The sequence below is a fragment of the Mus musculus genome, chromosome 5 (assembly GCF_000001635.26).
Source record: "Mus musculus strain C57BL/6J chromosome 5, GRCm38.p6 C57BL/6J".
Taxonomy (NCBI): Eukaryota; Metazoa; Chordata; class Mammalia; order Rodentia; family Muridae; genus Mus; species Mus musculus.
Genome location: NC_000071.6, coordinates 30,517,040 through 30,536,557, shown reverse-complemented (window position 1 = coordinate 30,536,557; position 19,518 = coordinate 30,517,040). Strand labels below are relative to the sequence as shown.

General features: G+C 49.9%; 1 protein-coding gene across 2 annotated transcripts in view; it reads left to right on the top strand.

Annotated features, from left to right (window-relative positions):
* Positions 1 to 19,518, top strand: part of Cib4 (calcium and integrin binding family member 4) — a 60,263-nt gene that overhangs the window by 9,288 nt on the left and 31,457 nt on the right. For both annotated transcript variants that reach the window (XM_006504153.3, NM_028483.1), the window contains exon 3: positions 2,272 to 2,368. In XM_006504153.3, the coding sequence (XP_006504216.1) occupies positions 2,336 to 2,368 (33 nt within the window). In that variant the 5' untranslated portion in view covers positions 2,272 to 2,335. The remainder of the gene's footprint in view (positions 1 to 2,271; positions 2,369 to 19,518) is intronic.

The window sequence follows — 19,518 nt, the reverse complement described above, 5'->3', positions numbered from 1 at the left end:
GGATAGGATTCATATGGGTTTGTCTGCCTCAGCATCCCAGGAGGACAAAGGCAGCATCCTCAGCTGCAGCCCTGGGAGGTGATGGAGGATGGGCAGACACCTCAGAGGCTGTGGCTTCTAAACACCAACCATCCCTGCCCAGGCCGAGGTGCCCACGTGGGGGTTGGAGCTGCTGCTGCTGGCCTCCTGGAAGGACAAACTCAGATAAGAGCTGTGCTGACATTGTGAGCACAGGGGAGACGAACCTTGACTGTTCTCTCGTGGCCTCTAAACTGTGCTGGGGCTTCTTTTGGGCTCAAGCCCATTTGGAAGGTTGGAAGCAAGCAAGCTGGCGGCAGGTGCTGAGCCCAGCCTCCCAGAGCACAGAGCTGGGACACTGTGGACAAACAGAACCTTAGCTTGTTTTTCCTCCACTTGTCCACGGCTGAGACACTCAGAATGCTTTCCTCATCAGTGAGCTGTGACAAGATGACTGTCTAAAACGGGAGCAGAAGATGGCTCTGCATTCTCTGTCATTGGGCACTTGGCATGGGCTCCTCCTCTCCCCCGGACTCGAGTCAGAGAATCACCCCTGAATTCTTCACTTAGTCACATGGCACTAAATCCCACTGACTAAAATCCATCTGAGTTTATCTGGTGCGGCTGTCAATGGAGGGACTGTGAATTATTCACTCCAGAATGTGAATTAAATTGCTTGCTCCCAGCACTCAGCTGAGATTAGATGCTAGAGAAAGGCAAAATAGAGAGGGAGTAGAGGAAAGGTGGATAATGTTGAAACCCAAGGAGGATGATAAAAGAGGCTGGTGGGCAGGGAGATGACTTAGCAAGTAAGGTGTCTGCTACCAAGCCTGGAAGGCTGAGTTAGAAAACCGGGCACGCATGGTAGGAAGAATAAATTCCTGAAAGTTGTCTTTGACATCCATGAGCACACAACGGCATGTGCTCGTGTTGGGGGGCATGTGCTCGTGTTGGGGGGCATGTGCTCGTGTTGGGGGGCATGTGCTCGTGTTGGGGGGCATGTGCTCGTGTTGGAGGGCATGTGCTCGTGTTGGGGGGCATGTGCTCGTGTTGGGGGGGCATGTGCTCGTGTTGGGGGGCATGTGCTCATGTTGGGGGGCATGTGCTTATGCATGTGTGCTCACTCACATTTACACATACATGCATGTGCACACACTAAATAAAAATGCAATGATAAGGAAGAGGCTGGAAAGAAGGCCTGAGTGAGGTGAGTGGGCTCCCTCCGTTATCACCTAGCTTGAAGTTGTACAGCAGCAGAAGGTACCATGTGCCTGATGCACAGGAGAACAACCCAGGGGAGATAGGGACTTTGGTCTATCCAGATATAAAGAACATGCTTTTAAACATATTATAGTTACACCCTAACATACACACAAGCATGCACATACACATTCATCTACACACTTCCTTTCACTTACACTGAGCTTGTACCACAAGAGAGGTAATGGTGGCTTTTTATCCAAATGATGAAGCTAAGGCTCAAAAGCATAAACCAAGTTGCCCAAGATCACACAGTGTTGCCGGGTCTGCTGTCTGCCCTCACCTCCAGTGGCCGCCACAGTCACTGGCCTGTAGTCCCAAGAGCCTGCTGGTGGATAGAGCCTGCTGTCCAGGATAGTGTGAGAAGAACAGAGTCTACAGGGTCATCTCCTCTCGGCCTGGGGCAGAGTTCCTTCCTATTGTTTGGTCAATGATTATACAGCCATGCAACCCCGTGTCTGTCATTTGCAAAGTTCCCAGAACACATACAGATGGAAGAGGGCATGGTAAGGGCAAGAGGTAGACCGCTCAGGGCTTTAGTCTGCAGGGACCATTTGCTGCCAGCTGTCTGGCTTGGCTGTCAGGTTTACCAGCTGTCAGGACATGGATTTGGAACCTGGCTCCTGTGTTCACCGAGTGACCTCTTTTCTCCATGCTGATGATGGAAGTATCTAGATGTCCAACCTAGATGTCTCCATCTGTACCAGAGGGGCTGGAAGGAGCTATGACAGAGTTCCTGGCAGCCCTAACATTCCAGAATGAACCCTGTGGAGTGTGGTCCATGTGACACACCATAATATAGTCGCTCACTTTCCCCCACAGCAGTTTTAGAACCCCACATTGACCATTTGAGGATAGTGGGGTGTTTCCCACTCCATGTCAGTCTATCCTTAGTGGGTTCTCTTAATGAGACATTCCCACACTCATGATCATGGGGCTCCATGGCCCCTTTCATTCCCATGTGACCGCCATGCCTCTCTTCCTTTTTCTTAGCATCCACGACACCTTCCTGAAGCTCTGTCCCTCGGGCAAGCACTATAAGGAGGCCACACTGACCATGGACCAGGTCAGCTCCCTTCCTGCTCTGAGGGTGAGTCTGGAGTGGGGAGAGGCTGAAGTTGTAATAGTGGTAGAGTGAAGTGGGCCTTCCATGTTGAGGGTTAAAGAATATCAGCTGATGCCCTCACTCTCAGGGGTTCATTCATCAGGGCATGGACTTCAAATACCTCTCACTCATGTCTATCTGGTGCTATCAGACCTGGGCAGACAGGTATACTGACCACTGCCCTCTCTCAGGTGAGGACAACCCAGCCAGGACTCTGAGAGTCACCCCAGCTGGAATCTCTCACTGGCCCTGTTCATGGGCCTCCTGCTCCCATGCCTGCCAGGAACTTCTGAGCCTCATCTCATGATCCAACCTTTGGGGTTCACCATTCTCCACTTCTCACTGATCCCAGAGACCCTTGCACTATCTCATCCCTTCTGCTGCTCTTTGTACCCCAACTGGGGTGAGTAGAAATATGTGGAGACCCACACAGGGCCACAGGGGCCATCCTTCAGGCCATCTGCCAGCCTTCGACACACCCTGTATTTTACTTACACTACTTCAGGAGACTAGGGTTCTTATGGAGGGTCTGGGAGTTTTTGGGGATTCTTCTAGGAGAAGGGAAGTGTGGATCCTGAAGACTGTCCCCTAGCCTGCCTTTGTGCATTCCTGTGTGTCTGCGTTCCCAGGTGTTTAAAAGGAAGAAAAGCACCCTGATTTCAGCTCTTCCAGTAATTCCTCATCCATCCATCCATCCATCCATCCCCCTTTCCATTCATCCGTCTATCTGTTCATCTGTCCACCCATCCTTCCATCAATGGTGTCTACCTCCCCAAGCCAGGGGCTTCCTTAGACCATACCCAACTTGCAGTCTGATGGGCCATGAGTGGCCATCAATCGCTTTGAATGAAATTCCTCACAAAACCCTAAGGGCTCACAAAAACCTTTTCCTGAACCAGTATGAATTTTCCTTTTTGTTTTAATTTTGAGTTTAATATTTTGGGATCTGTGTGGCTCGTGAGAATGAGGTTTGTAGATGACATGGTCTGCACACACTTGCTGTGGCTGAATCCTACACTCCATGTTCCCAGAACAGACAGCAGGTGTGTGCATGTACATACACACACTCTGCTCTCGTGGCAAGACCTCAGTTTCTTCCTATGTAAAATGTGGGGCACAGTGGGGTAACTTGGAGGCTCCCGTCTCCCAGCAGCCTGCACCATTCAGCGCGGTCCCATGCCTCTCTGTTCCTTAGGAACAGTGGCTTGCCACTATCTTAGTTAGGAAAAGACCCTGCTCTCCCCCAGGGCAGCCTGGCCAGGCCCAGGGGTACACAAGAAAAGGACTCTCCCATACTCTGAGGTTTTAATTAAAACATGTCCATGGTTTGTGAGAGGCAGTGTTGGGCGGACAATCATAACCCTCAGACTTCCTTATGCATCATTTGGACCTCGGCAGAATAGTGATCTGGGTTGTCATTATTCAGTGAGGGCACACCTTCCCTTCTGTCTGGGACAGGACAGGCTCTAAGGGTCAGGCTGCCTCAGAGATGAGGCCCAGGGACTGAGAGGAAGAACTGGCCACTGAGTGAAGGTTTGTTTGTTTGTTTGTTTGTTTAAATCATTCAGCCAGTGCTACATGGTCCCCACTAAGTGGCAGTCCAGGCCCTCAGGTGTAGAGCAGGGTGGGAAACCAACATGAAGGGATTGAAATACAAGAATGGAGAAGGTCAAAGAGTGAGAAAGTGTGGGCAGATGTAGAGCTGTCCAAGGACTGCGTACATTTTCAACAGTACAAGAAGATGTTTTCTACACAAGGACTGAGTTCCCGGCTACCCAAAAGGACCAAGCAGGGCATGCCAGGAGGCCCTCGGCAGGCATATTCTGGCAAATACTTGGTACCAAAGGGAGACTGGACTAGATGCTCCCTCGGATCCATGGCTCTGGCTCTGGGCTGGGTCTCGTTCTCTTTGAGATTACATGCCGCAGTGTGTCCCAGACTCTCTACTCCACAGCTGAAGTTTGTTTTGAGCAGAGACTACAGATACTGACCTTCAATTTTTCCAAGTAAGGACATTTTAAAAATTATGTCTCCCATAATCACCATCAATTCACTTTTAAAATTGTAAATTTTAGCCAGGCCTGATAATGCATGCTGTAATCTCATCACTTGGAAGCTGGAAGCTGGAAGCAGGGGAATGGGGGGCGTTTCAAGGCCAGGCTGGACTACATGAAAGCCTATCTCAAAACAACCAAAAATAAATTAATTAAACACACACACGTTCACATACACACACACAGAGACACATACAGAGACGCACCACATACACACACAGAGACACACATTCACATACACAGACACACACATTCACATACACACACACAAACACACACATACACATACAGAGACACACACATTCACATACACACAGAGAGAGACATACAGACACACACACACATACAGATGACACACACTCATACACACCTTTAGACTTTATCTCCCGTTATTATTATCAGTTGTCATCAGCCATGTTGCTGGCCTCAGGCTGGACCTAAGGCTACACTTGTGTCCTTTCCAGCCTCTGTCCAATCTTGGACAAGCAGAACCTTGCAGCCCAGGAATGGGAGCCTTGTGATTCACTACCCAGACCTTTTCTGAGACAGGCTTGGAGAAGGGGGCCTCAGGAAACTTTAGGGACAGGTATGGCTTAGTTAGGGCACTTGGGTAATCTCTGAATAATGAAGTTTGGTTTTCTTACTTTGCGTTTCATCATGAAAAAAAAAAAAACAAAAAAAACAGGCCTGTGCTTTGGAGAGCAAGGCATGAGAAGGTTCCGGGTGGCAGAGATAACCGGAAAAGTCTGTGGACAAAGGCGCCTACGGGTTGGGACACTGTGCCCCTTTTCCATGTGGGGTTGGTGCTCTGTTTGTCTGCTGTATTTGATGTCTTTAAAAGTCAATTAGCTCAGTGTTTCTCTTCCTGTAAACAACCATCTCGCTTTCTGTAAACACTGTGAGTGTGCCACGGAGTGACTCGGGTTTCTGGTTTCCTGGCCCCATGTCTCTGTGTCACCTGGGATGAGGCTGGCAACGCCTGAGAGAAAATAGAGTGGTCTCAAGGAAAAGGGTGGGGCAAAGGCCTGCCCCCTAGCCAGCCTGTCTCCAGCCTCTCTCTGTCCCATCCCCACCCACCCACCCATGCCTCTTGACTTCCCAGTGTAGTGATGGAATAATTTTAAGTAAAGGAAAATTTGGTGTTACATAGTCAGGTTTTGGTTATTTTTAATAAAGATGCTTACAGCAGGCGACTTTACTGAGAAATGAACTTGATTTAGTTCAATCTTGGAAGCTGTAGGCTGCAATGAGGGGCTTCCCCATGGCTGTGCACATCACAGCAGGGTCCCGAGAATAACTCTCTTTCCCTCTCCTTTTTTTAAAGCCACTAGGATTCACTCACAAGAGCCCCACTCGAGTGAGTTTATCTGACTCAGCCACTTCCCAAAAGCCTCACTTCTGTGCACTGCAGTAAAATGGAGTTTCTACCCATTAGCATAAAGCTTTGGGGGATGAAACTCCTTCAGTGAGCAGAGATGGGGGAACCATTGTATCCAGACCATTAGCAAGAGTTTCTGCAGGATGGTTGTATGCCCTATTCCAAGCTGCACTGTGAAGTCAGATGTGAAGAGATTTCCTCTCTGCAGTTCCCTTGTTACTGTTTTTCTGGATATAATAATTGTTTTTGTTTAGTTTTCTTCGTACATATCATTAACTCACCACCGGGGCTCCACCAATTGTCTAGATCTCTGAGTGTTCAGAAGGGTGGGTTTTCTGCACATTTCATTTTCCTAGGCATTTTTTCTTGGCCCTTATAATTGCTGTAGTCGGGACAAGGTTGCACTTTGAACCCAGAATGTGTCAGCATCTCAGGTAACATCACTTCCTGGTCCTTTCAGAGTCTTCCCGCATCTCATTGGAGATTGTGCTGTGTACTTCTCCCTTGGCTCCCCTAGCCTTGGTGGGGCACATCCTTTAGTGGCTTTCTGATTAGGAATCCTGGGAGGTAAGTGTTTGGACCCCTCACCCGTCTGAAAACACCCTTCTTTTCCCTTCACACTCGACTGAACATTTAGATGAAATTGGATTATAGATTGGAAACCGTTTGTCTTCAGGATTTGAAAAGTATCACTTGACTGCATTTTAGCTTTTACTGTTGTTAATGAGAAATCCAAAGCCTTTCTGTTTCCTCATTGTGGTGTGTGTGTGTGTGTCCTTTTGCTGTTGTTTCTTCATTAATGTTCACTTTCTTTCTGAAAACATGTCTCTCTCATTCATTGGTGTCCTGGTGTTGGGGTTACAGACACACACAGCCATGCCTGGCTTTTTAACACAGGAGCTGGGGGTTCAATTTCAGGCAGACATGCTTGCAGTACAAAAGACCCTTACCCACTAAACCATCTCTGAGCCCTCACCTGGTTTGTGATAGTCTTTCATTGATCTGGGACTTACCCATAGGTATGGGCTAGCTGTCCAGCAAGCTCCAGGGATCTGCCTGTCTCCATCTCCCCAGAGCTGGGATTACAAGCACACGCCACCATGTCTGGCTTCTGAGACAAACTCAATCGCTCATGCTTGCTCTGCAGACACTTGCCGGCTCGGCCAGCTCTCCAGTCCTCATCTCTTCTTTCCGGGCTTCTTCGACTTCTATCTTTCTACTACAATGAGCTTTTCACTCTTTCTCTTAAGCATCCGACTTCCAGGAGTGCACCTGTGTTCTCCACCTCTGTTGTAGTCACACCCTCCTGCTTCTCGAGCATGCACATGCGATATCTTCTCTGATCTTCCTTTGAAGAACTTTGTGCCGTTTGCTGCCGAGAGTCCTTGCCTTTCATGCCAGAGGCCTTCCTTGGATATCTGGTAATTATTTGCTCATAATGAAGAGTGTGAAAGGTTGCCAAAAATACTGTTTCAAAGCTTGAGCCCGTGGGTGGTGTCTGTCAATTGGAGTGCCAATGGAGAGTGAGCTGAGGGGGTATTTTTTTTTTTTTTGAGGATTCCCTAGAAACACTGGAGTGTTCTGTGAGCCAGCATCCCAGAGCCAAGTTGAGAAACAGGCTGCATGGGTCTGAGTTTAACATTCACTTATTTGTTCAGTTCTCAGTCTTTAGTGGTGTCTGGTGTCCCCCAGAAAGGTGCTAATTGCCTCTCACCAGAGAAAAGCGTCCCTATCCTTGGTAAGGCTGGAGACAAGGCAGTCCCTCAGCATTCAGTGTAAAGGCTCCCGAATTCTAAACACTCTGAAACCCTCGCCAGCAGCCCTCCATGGAAGCTGCCCCTATTCCCAGCACTAACAGAGTGTGCAGACCCAGAGCCCACAGAGAGCCGGCCCTTGTCACCATTCCGATTATGGGCTCAGTCCTGATTTCTGACTCTCTAGCATTCACTCACAATCCATCCATCCCCTTCCTGCAGGTGTGCCTGTTGACTGCTCTTCCCTGCTGGTGCTCTGGGTTTACTTGTATCTCCAGGAGGTCCTTTTATTTCCACTGCAGTGAGCACCGGAGGGGGTGAGGCTAGGTGCAAGTGTTCATTGCTCCTGGGTAAAATAAAACATCACAAACACCAACCCTACTGTCACCCCAGCATCTCCCACACATGGCAGCTGTCTCGCGGACTTCTGTCTCCTCCTCTTGACTCTGCACCTGCCGAATGCCCCACTTTGGTGTCCTTAGAGTCCCCTGTCCGTGTGGTTCTTATTCCCATACTCACACCGGATACCCTGCAGGCTACTAGGACCTTCCTTTATGCTCAGGCGGGTGCTGCCCAAGGCCCCTACAGAATGTTGCTGTCCTGTCCTCTGCTTTTCACTGTCAGAAAGGGGGAACCATGGATGAGAGACTAGTGTGTGTGTGTGTGTGTGTGTGTTTATGTGTGTGTAAAATGCCCGGTACAGAGGAGTACACATATACTCCTTTCACCTCCTACAAGCCAGTTATTACCACCAGTGGCTGACTGTGCACTGTGGGCAACCTCCAGCTTTACAGAGCCTCTCATTGGGGAGCTCCGACGGTGGTCATAAACCACCCCATCTTTACAGAGCTCAGATTCTAGATCTTAGTGCCCAACTGGTGCCCCAGTAGTCTTATAACTGCTCTTGTGGGTGTGGCTCCTCCTAGACAGCTCTAGACAGACACACTTTAGACAGACATTCTCCAGGTGTTCTTTCACAGTCCTTGGGAGGCCAAGGGAAAGGTTTTCGGGGGGCGGGGGGTTGGGTGTGTCTCAGGGCAACATACCCTGCCCACCAGAAGGCCAGGGAAGCTTCCTAATATGTCCTAGGTCTAGGCTGGGGCATTGACTGGGTACCCAGGGAACCTGCACATAGACTTTTCTAGTGCACCCTGGCTGGATGTCTACCCCGAGACAGGCTAGGATCCTCAGCCTAGGGGAAAGTCTGCAAGTGGAAGCCTCATTCAGTCCTGCTGAGTCCCAAGCCAGAAGGGGCCTGTGGGTCCGTGGGTTCCTCCTTTTCCACGGGAGATGGCACAGGTATGAATGATTTCATCAGTCCTCTGGGGAAACTTGGGTGGGAGGGAGACTGTGCCTGGACGCCGAGGGTCTCCCTGACCATTTAGCAATCGACTTGCTCACAACTATCTCACGGCTGCCACTGCGCTTGCACAAATGAAGAAGCTGAGGTTGGCAGATGAGAAGGGACACACAGGATGGCAGCCCCCATCTCCCTTCCCAAGTTGAAGCTATAGCTACGCTCTCTCTTCAGAACTCTTCCACACCCTGAGGGAACACATTATCAGGGGGTCCCTAGATGAAGAGCTGACAGAATGTCCTAACACCCAAGACAACCTCTCAAGTGCCACTGAGTGAACTCGGCAGCAGCAGGAGGGGACAGCTGGGCCCGGGATTAATCCTCAGACTGTATTTAGGCCACTGTCCTGAGCCCCCGTCATCCTCAGCTATTTTTCCTGGCATGCTATTAAAAAAAAAAAAAAAAAAAAAAAAAAGCAAAGCAAAGGATTTTCTGGGTGCAACAATCCCAGCATTTAGCCACCTAGGCCTGCCCGCAGCCCTGGCTTGGGTTGTTTCATAGTCTGCCTTGTTTGAATCTCACTCTGTGAAACACTTGGGTGCCTCCTTCTCCTATAGACGAGGAAACTGAGTAGTCGGGTAGACGGACGCCATCCAGCCCCCTCCCCTCACACTTAAATACAAGAATCCCACTTGCTTTCCTTTGTCTCCTACAGAAGATGGCATCAGAGTGAGTGTGTACACATGTGCGTTGAGAGCAGAAAGCATGGGAAAGCTATTGGCCTGGGCAATAGCTGACACACTCTGTAGGATGCAGTCTAGTGCAGAAGGTCACACTCGTGTGACTCTGTGTTGGTGGGGCTGCTATGTAGATCTCTGTATGATGGCTGGGCTCCTCCTGCCCTTAGCACCTTGTCTCTCTGGCTCCTAGGGCAGGCCTGGGAATTGTCTGATTTTCAAGTCCCCAGCCTGGCTCCACCCCTAGTACCCAGACTCCTGAGTGGGACAAATGTTCCACTGAGAAAGACAGAGAGAACAAAGAGCCCTCTGGGCTCCCAGGCTCCCCCTGAAGCCCCACTCCAGGGGCCTGGGGTCACTTGGAGTTTTTCACACATCCAAGACAAGCAGCTGGATTTATCTCAGAGATAAATAAATACTAGGGGTCGACCAGAGACCCATTGCCTCTCCAGATGGAACCCACAAGCTCAGTTCTCTGCTCCCTCAAGGGCTGCAAGGCACTGGGCCACTAGGCAGAGCTCAGGCCTGCTGGCTGCTCTAGCCCAGCCCCCAACAGTCGACTTAAGCTGGGCCCAACAGGGCTAGCACACCCATCACCCCATTTCTACAAGGTAACTTCGAGATGGAAGTGGTACCCTCCTTTGCAGCTGGGAAGATCAAAGGGTTTGAGCAGCTCATCAGTGGGAAGGAAGACTGGAGTCAGCAGTCCCAGCCATCCAAGTCTTGCTCCCCAAGGCCCCGCCCCGGCCCCAGTGGGAGGGTCCCGGCTCCCTGATGTCGGAGCTGGGAGGGCAATTTGGCAGCTGGCTCACTCCCTGCATTTTCAAGCATCATTAGATCTTTTTTCTGACAACTTCATCAGTTAGCAGGGCTTGGAATTGGCAAAAATCCTTATTTAGACATTCAGCCAAAGAATTAAGGGGTTTGTTTCGGAAAAAGCTCAGTACTGTGGGAGGCCGTCTCTGTTCTGGGCTGAGCAGCCGCAGAGGGATGGGGTCTGACGCCCCGGCTTGGCCTTGACACAGGCTCTCTGCAGTTTTGGGTATTTCATTGGTCCCCAGGCCTCAGTTTCTTCATCTTTTAAGTGGATTCACTTTCACCAGATAGCCAGGAAAACTTGGGAAGGGTGAAAGAAAGGGCCGGGTTCTAGTGTCAGCTTTTCTCAGCTGGGTTTCTTCCGCTGGAGATAGGAGATACCAAGGGACACTGTTCCCTCCTTTCCTGGAGAGAGTTTGGTGTCCTATAGCCAGCGAGTGGCCCCAAGAAGAAGGTAATGGATAGAAGCGCCCACAACCCATCTGGTGCAATTGCTCAGTCTGTCTTTCCCCCATCCTGGGGCTGGAGTGGAGAGGTAAATGTCTTCAACTGCACAATTACCCAGCTAGAATCCAGCAAAGACCAGAATTCAAATCAGAGTGTGTGGTCAGGGTCTAACCATCCTTGCCGTTTCCCAATTAGCAAGCACTTCCTGAAGGTTTTTCCCAGCCATGCCCTTAACTGATTCCATCATGATTCATGATTGCTCATTTTCCAAGGGCAGAACAGATTCTCTATGCTGTGAGGCCCTAAGAGGCAATTGGTGTTATGGGGGAAAAAAGCTTCCGGACAAAGCACTGAATTTCTCAGTGTCCTTGCCTTTAAGACAAAGCCATGTATCTTCTCTGTAGGTTCATGGAATGACCCTGTTACATTGCATATATCACTGTGTTTGCTGACCCTCCCCTACCCACCCCGTGAGAGGTTTTTGAGTTAGGCTGGCATAAGCACTACTAGAAAGGCTGAAGGAATGGGAGGCTACTCGGAGGAAGGGCTGTCCCAGGTATCTAAGGGGCATCCTGTGACCAGGCTAAGACAAGTATAGTTCTTGTGTGTGTGTGTGTGTGTGTGTGTTTGTGTATGTGTGTGTTGCCTGTGTGTATATGTGTACTGCCTATGTGTGTATGTATGTATGTGTGTATGTATATGCGTGTATGTGTATGTATGTGTGTATGTATGTGTATATGTATATGTGTGTTGCCTGTGTGTATATGTATATTGCTTCTGTGTATGTGTGTATGTATGTATGTATGTATGTATGTATGTATGTGTGTATGTGTGTGTATAAGTGTATGTGTGTGTTCTGTCTGTGCAAAGTCTCCTTCCTGTGTGAAGATGGCATACAGTTGAAACTCTCTTTACTGTAAGACTTGGGCCCACTGTAAGTCTTCCCAGAAGTACTGAGGGAAAAAGCAGCTAAGGGCCTAAGGAGGGGACCTCTGGGCCTGGAGGCTTGCTTGTCCAGCACTCCAGGCCTTATCCTGCCCTCAGAGTACAAGACAAATAAGCCCCCTTCAGCTTTTCAAGAGTGCTGGTCCCCAGGGCCTTCTCAAACCCATGGCTAGAGGCTATTCCCCTCATGTCTTTACTGATAACTTCATTTGTACCCCCAGAGACCTCAGACTGGTTTAAAAATAGAAAAAATAAACAACTTTGTTCCTCTTTCAGCCCCTTTCCCCTCAGGCTTCCTAACGAGCTGCTGCCTGGGCCTGCCAGGGCCCTGTTCCCAGGGTTTTTGACCCTCTGCCTGTTGCCACCTCCATGGGGACTAGATGCCCTGCAGCACTGAAGGGTTTCTCGGTGGCCTGAGTGTGATGTGAGAGGGAGGGACCATACCACCTGCCTTGTGCTATTATTGATCACATGTCCCTACACAGAGGGAGGGACGGGCTCAGCTATGAAAGGACCTTCTGGGGGCTTCTCCCATTTTTGGCTCTGACCTCAGCCCATTTCAGAAGGCCCATAGCGCTCTGTTAAATACTGGCACTGCCTGAGATTTGCCAAGAACTCAGGCTTGCCATTTTGTATTCTGACCCTTTAACTGGCAGCCTGTGTCACACCTCAGTTTGCTCTGTCTGAAAACCAGACCAAATGGTAACATCTCATCCCACCTCAGAGGGATTCATCCTGACTGGATGAGAGGTATTCCAGGAAAGGGAATGGGACTTGGGGGTCAGTGGTATTAGAGGAATAGCCGGAGAGGGAAGGCATGACCACAGCGTAGGGGGCCATTTCCCATCTCACACAAAATAACTGGAGAGAAGTAGGTGTCCCCAGAAAGTCACAAGGAAGGACTCAAAATTACAGTATTCTGCCAGAAGACAGGCTTGGGACCATAACCATATGATTTGCCTGATGTCCTGCAGGGAGCAGTTTCCAGGCTCCGGGCATCAGGCGCCGGGGGCGGAGGGCCGGGGGCTGGGGGCTGGGGACCAGGGACCAGGCGGGCAGGTGCCTTACAACTGGCCTGGCAGCTGGAGCTGAGACATGGGGCAAAGGTGATCTCAGATAGTCCTGCACTCTGAGCCCAGCTAGGTTCTGGGAGAGAGGCCAGCCTTTTCTTACTCTGCCTGAGAGCAAGTACCTGAGGTAGGTGGTGGCTCATCTATGTCAGAGGATGAATAGAGTACCTGTGACTGTGACACAGCTCCTCAGGTGGCAGAGAACTTTCCCATCAGACATTTCCACCTTCTCTCTGGAGATGGCTAAAGGGTTCTACTTCACACTGTCCCCAACTTCTGTCCACAGAGCCTTTGTCCTGCCCCATACCTCCCATGAACCGATGCCCACAGGGCCAGCCAGAGAAACCACTGGCAATCAGCTGTGGGGGCGTGAACTGGCTTCCTCTCTAGAAAGCAGAACTCTGCCCCACAAACTGACCTTGCCTCTTCTTTCCCAGGCAAATGGGACAGGAAGAACCGCCCAGGTTCAGGCCAGCAGATGATATGGTCCATACTCCTCTCTTGAGTTGCCTTGTCTTTGCAAATGCTCCTGAGTACCAGGAGCCATGGGAAAACGAAGAGAGACTGTGTCTTCCTGGGAGGGCATTGTGAGGAGTAGATTAGCAAAGGCCCAGGAAAGGTTCCCAGAGCACTGTGGAAAACCACACCAGAACTGCAAACTGGTCCTCTCTGCCTTTTATTAAAACCCAAGAGCCCTGAGATGCAAATGACAGAAGTGGGTCACATGTCAATGACCTTCCCTTGTCACTAAACTCTTCTCAGCAGGATCCAATTCTGGCTGCCATACTTACAATGCTACCAGAATGTTTAGGGTCCAAAGCTTCAGGCCTAGCAGTTCTAACAAGCCAGGCTTGCCTGCCCTGCCTCAATAGTCCAATGAAAGACACAAATAATAGTGAAAATCAGGGAGAGGAGACTTGCCATTCGTTGGCATCCATTACTACAACCTAGAATCTCCGTTTTTAAATTCCGTTGTTGTCTTTGCCCGGCCAAGCTTAATTTCACAACATGGTAGATGTACCTAGACACAATTTTATTTTGCGTTTTTTTTCCTCCCCATTAGGCATAAATGCTTTTTTCATGTTGCTGAATAGCTGACGTGATTGTGGTCTGATGGCTGCATAATTGCATTGGGTTCTAATTGACCAGACAAACCCTTTCTCCATGGCCGAGCAGTAGCACTCTTTCCAGGGGTTAGTTATTTTTCTGCTACTATAAATAACATCACAGTAAACATCCTTACGTGTTATTTTCTTCATTTTGGGGGGCATTATTTTCTGAGTCTAGACATCCAGTTTCTCCTTGGAGGCAGTGAATAGCCAGGGCAGTCCACTCCAGAGATTAGAACAAAGTAGCCATTAAAATGAAAATTGCATCGGCTGTGTAGCATCATGGGAAAACATTTGTGCCTTGCAGGGAGTAGCACGAGATGAAAAACTGGGGTGTTTAAATAGTCTCAAATCAAATCAACGTGAAAAGATAGAACTCTATAGCAAGCGACTAGAGACTTGTCTTTCAAGTGGCTATCACTGCAAAAGGTCACTCTGCACGTGGGCTGTCGATCCCTAGCTCTGTATTTGCAGTCTCTGATCCATTTCCTCCATGCTTTCGTGAGGACACAGTGAACAAGAACATCCTCAGGTGTGCTGTGCTAACAGGACCCCAGTACTGGGCTGGAATCCACAACTCAACATCATTTGCAGTGTAGCCTACATCCCTCACCTAAGCCTGCTATGCCACTGTCTAGCTAGTCCTGATCTAGAGGAAAAGATTCAGGAACCGTATGTTTGTATGTGACAGATTAGCTCAACTGCCCACTGTACCCAATGCTGGCACCCACTGGACACTTGCCACTTCTTCCCTGGTCCTCCATGAGATGGTGCCAGGACTTGTTTTGAGGCTCAGCTTGACACCTCCACGCACCTTCCAGAACATGCCGGGAAAGATGGATCAGAGATTTTCATGTTCAAGACAATTGCCCATAGCTACTGCCGGGGTTGTGGTAAAGCAATGGTGGGATCGCTGAGTCGGGCAGGGCCTAGGACGTAAACCTTTAAAAAGGTACACCTTCTTCTTTTCCTTGTTGTCTTTCTTGGGCCAGCAGGAGAATGGAGATGGCAAAGTACCCAGAGGTCTGAGCCAACAGCAGGTGTCAATTAACACCTGGATAGAGATGCCTCCTGGCTACCTGGACCCTTCATGTGCAGACTGTTTTCTGTTAACTCAACACAGGCTGGAATTATCTGAGAGGGGGGACTCTCACGTGAAAAAAATGTCCTTGAAAGCTTGGCCTGTACGCAAGCCTACAAAACATTTTATTAATTAGCGATTCATTTGGCAGGACCACCCCCTGGGCAAGTGGCCCTGGAGTGTATAAAGAAGCAAACGGAGCAAGCCATGGGGAGCAAGCCAGTAAGCAGCGCCCCTCCATGACCTCTGCATCAGCTCCTGCCCCTGGGTTTCTGACTTCCCTGAATGACTGGTGCTGTATAACGAAAATAGACCCTCCCCACCACCATGTTGCTTTTGGTCATGGCATTTAATAGCAGCAATAGAAAACTAAAGACACCAGTGATCAAGGACAGCTTGGTGGGAGTGGGGTAGCGATCCCAGGATAAGGATAAAAAGGATGAAAAGTTGGGGCTTTGGATGTTGTCCTGAAAAGTCCTTTCTAAGATTCGCACCTCATGGTGTTTAGAGAGCCATAGAACATGAGGCAAGGTGGAGAGAGAGCTGGTGTGGCAGCAAACACCTATGATCGCAGCACTTGGGAAGTGCAGGCAAGATCATGAGACTCTCAAGAACATCTGAGGCTACCTACATACCTAGGCTCAAGACCTGCAAGGGTTTGTGAGACTCTGTCTCCAACACACACACACACACACACACACACACACACACACACACACACTCACTCAAAAGTGAAATCAAACACAAATAAATGCAGGCATCTGGAAGGGTTATTTTCCATTGAGGACTAGGGAACAATTTGAGTTTTACATTTTTTTTTTTTTAATTTGAGTTTTATTTTGGGGCAAGGTTCACTCTGCAGGCCAGGCTAACCTCCAACTTGTGAAAGTTCTCCTGCGTCCATCTTCCCGGGGTGGGGGTTATCAGCACGGGCCACCTTGGCTAGCACACTTCCATTTTTCTTTGTTGATTTACAGAGAGGGCAGAATAGATATTGTGATACAGACACCGACATCTTACAGAGTTGGCGGTGACATGGCTCCCAAGATGCCCTGGGTCAGGTGACCCCAGAGAGCTGCAAAGCAGCGCTGCCCGCATCTGGATACTCTGAGAGGTACCTAGACCAGCTCTGCCACTGACAGCCGACCAGCAACTCCCCGGGGCAGCAAAAGGCCTGTTCTGGAAACTTCCCAAGGGTCCTCCGCCCAGGCTGGCCTCAGGCAGCTGGCTTCCTCCTAGTATTTAGACTCCTGCTTTGAACAAACTGCTTGTGAACTGCAAGTGCAGAGTGCACCGCAAATGACTTTTATATTGGCTACCCTGGGCTTTGTTTGTATTTTCTCCAGAAACTCTTAGAAACTGTCATTAAGCTCTCAGCCTGTGCCCTAGGAACTGTTCTCATTCACCTCGCCATGCAACAGCACCAGCGCTAACACAGAGAAGCCATCTCTGCACCCAGAGTCACAACCTGCTCTGGACAGGACCGGCAGAGACATGGAGTTTGTGGCTGTGAACCACTCTCCTCACTTTGTGGAGTACATGGCCTGGCTTCCTCCTCCCCTTTCCTGTGTCTTTTTGGGGAGGAGGCATAAGGACCAGGGGCTCTTGCCTCTCCTGTTCTTTCTGCATCCACTTTACATTAATCCAAACAAACGCTTGTCCTCTTAGCAGAGATTCACAAACATTGCCTTGGCCTAGCCCTGTAGTAACCACTAACCCAGAAAGCCGGAGAGCAGTTGGGTGGCTGCAGAGCAGGCTTGCATTCATTCGACCCTCCCTTCCTCTCTCTCTTCTCCATCTGGCCTCCCCGCTCTGCCTCACGCCCTCCTCTTAAGCAGTAGCTGCTGTTCCCAGGCAGGTCCTCCGAGCAGAAGGCTGTCTCACCCACAGAGCCCACCCTCCTAGGACCAGCAGCTTCACAATGTGGGTGGTAATTGTTTTTCCCCCCTGTCCCCATGAGACGAAATGGCAAAGATACAGCATTGAACTGCATAGCCTTTCCCACAAACCCAGCACTTTACTGGGGGTTCCAGGCAGAAGAGTCTTCATCAGAAATGCATTTATTTACTGAATGTGGCAAACATTGCAAAGAAAGGAGGAGGGATGGCAGCTGGAGGATCTGTTTGCAGGAGAGACAGTCTGTCAGAGGTGTAAGGAGCCATGGGGAGCAGGGTACCTGTGAGATAAACACCGTGCCTTTGTAAGGCCCGACTGTAGCCGCATAGAAGGGGGAAAAGGAAGTTTGGTGGTGGGCTGAAGCTGAGTTTTCAGATGGGTGTCTGTCCTGTGCACCTGATAGGTGACTTTGCCCTACCTGTAGCTCTGTCCCCCCTTGCTGGATGAAAGGTCCTGGTAGGGGCAGGAACCACCAGTGGAGACAGCCCAAGGACATCCTAACTCTTGCCTGCTGTTTCTTGGTGTTTTGACGGTCACCGAGGACTTCTGTATTGTCGGACCGTTGGCCACACAGAGACTCAGAAGGACCACTGTGCTTAAGGAACTGGGATTCCTGCTAAAGCTCCCCTTAGGCCCGCAACAAGTGCGTACCTCCGCTCCAACTGCAGAGTGAAACAATGCACAGGCAGCTTTGAAATCCAGGAGCTGCATCCTGGCATACTGGCTTGGGAAACAGGCTTGCTGGGAGCTTAAAACCGCATAGTTCTCTACTGTGGCAGGTCGAACATGATACTGATGGCAGGCTGGCCAAGTGGGCTGGGCTGATAACACTATAGAACGTTTACCAGTGGCCTGTGTACCAGATACACATATGGTCTCATTCAAACAGCATAAAAACCCATGAACTAAGTTCTTAGCCTGCCCCTTTTATAGATGGGGAAATGGAGAGGCCCTGTGGTCTACCCAAAGTCACAGAGCTTGTTTTTGCTGTTTTTATTATACAGAGTCTTAAATATTATTTAATACGTCCAGAACCTCTTCTTGGTTCACTGTGTCCCAAGCCTTCCACAGCATAAGGCCCAAGTCCTGGATGGCCTCGGAAGAATCAGGCCCCTTTAGCTCTTCCTTAGGAAAGGTCTATGGCAGGAAGATCTTCTGGAAGGTTCCTCGGGGAAGCATTAGATAGCTACGGGCCTGGAATCTAGGCAGAGAACCGGTCTGCTGGAGCTGAGCCAGGTGCAGGCCTTGTGAACCCACAGTTGTTTAATAATATTTAATGTTTTTACTGCCTAGCTTGCCTATTTGTTCCATCAGTGATCTGCCTCCAGCTGCCGGCAGGACACATCCCCAGCTTGTCCCTGCCAGCCCATCTGTCACCAGAAGACAGCTTTCATAGGACCTTTAAGAAGGGTGAACTTTTGAGGCAGAGACTAGTGGGGATAACCCCCCTGCCCCCAGGGCCTGGCTACAGAAGAAGAGTGTTTACCTGCCAGCTTCAACCTAGGAGTTCTCGCCCCGACCCTCCTCTGTCCCTCGTTCCCACCCCTCCACCCCTCTTCACCCTCATGTTTCAGCTCCCATCCCCTGAAATGGGCATGCAGGGTCACGCAGAACAGTCAGGGCCTCCAAGGGCCTTCAGGGTCCCAGGCCAGCCCTGTTACTGTTCTCTTCTCTGTAGCTCTGCTTGTCCTGTGGAAAGCAGGGAACTGGGAGAAGCCTGAAGCAAGAGAGAGCCCTCGGCCTCACTCTGTGGTCTCTTCTCCAGGGATCTGCCTCCATCTCCTCATCCCTCCACTGGCCTCAGTCCTTCCCTGGTCTGCTTCTTCCTGGTCCTCCCTTCCAGGCTGTTTGTCTGTCCTCCCTCTCAGCACACACTCCACTGTCCTGGCTCGAACCATCATGCTTTGCTGTGTGCTGCAGTCCTGGCTCGTCGGCCATTGCCCTGTACAGTTTCAATTACCCACAGCCAACTGCGGCCTACCAAGGGTAGTGTTTCTGTGGTCTGCAAAGAAACAGCTAATTAATTAATTTATTTATTAAATTTTATGTCTGTGTGTCTGTCTGTGTCCATGAGTACAATTATCCTCAGAGGCCGGAGGTGTTGGATCCCCCATGTCAGTAGAGTTACAGGCAGTTGCGAGTGCTGGGAACCAAACTCAGATCCTCTGCAAGAGCAGCATGTGCTCTTAATCCTCGAGCCATCGCAGGCAGCAGAAATCAATGGAGTATGCGTTTCTGAGTACCCTGATGGAATCTTGCTTTCCAGCTGGAGACACAACTCTTCCCTGCATCCAGAGAATCCACACTGTGTGTGCTACCCTCCTACTGAACACCCAGTAGTTACCTCAGTTGTCTGAGCAACTTCGAGGTATCACGGAGCTTGTGCAAGGCTTCAGGCCTATCTTAACTTCCCACTTCCCCTGAGGATAAAGGGGGCTGTGGTGTCTGGTTTAGACTTTTCTCTCATGTTTTGCGTTTCTGGAGAGACATCTCTAAGTGCAGGGGGCCTCATGGAAAAGGCAGATATAGCTTCCATGTCATGATGGGAGAC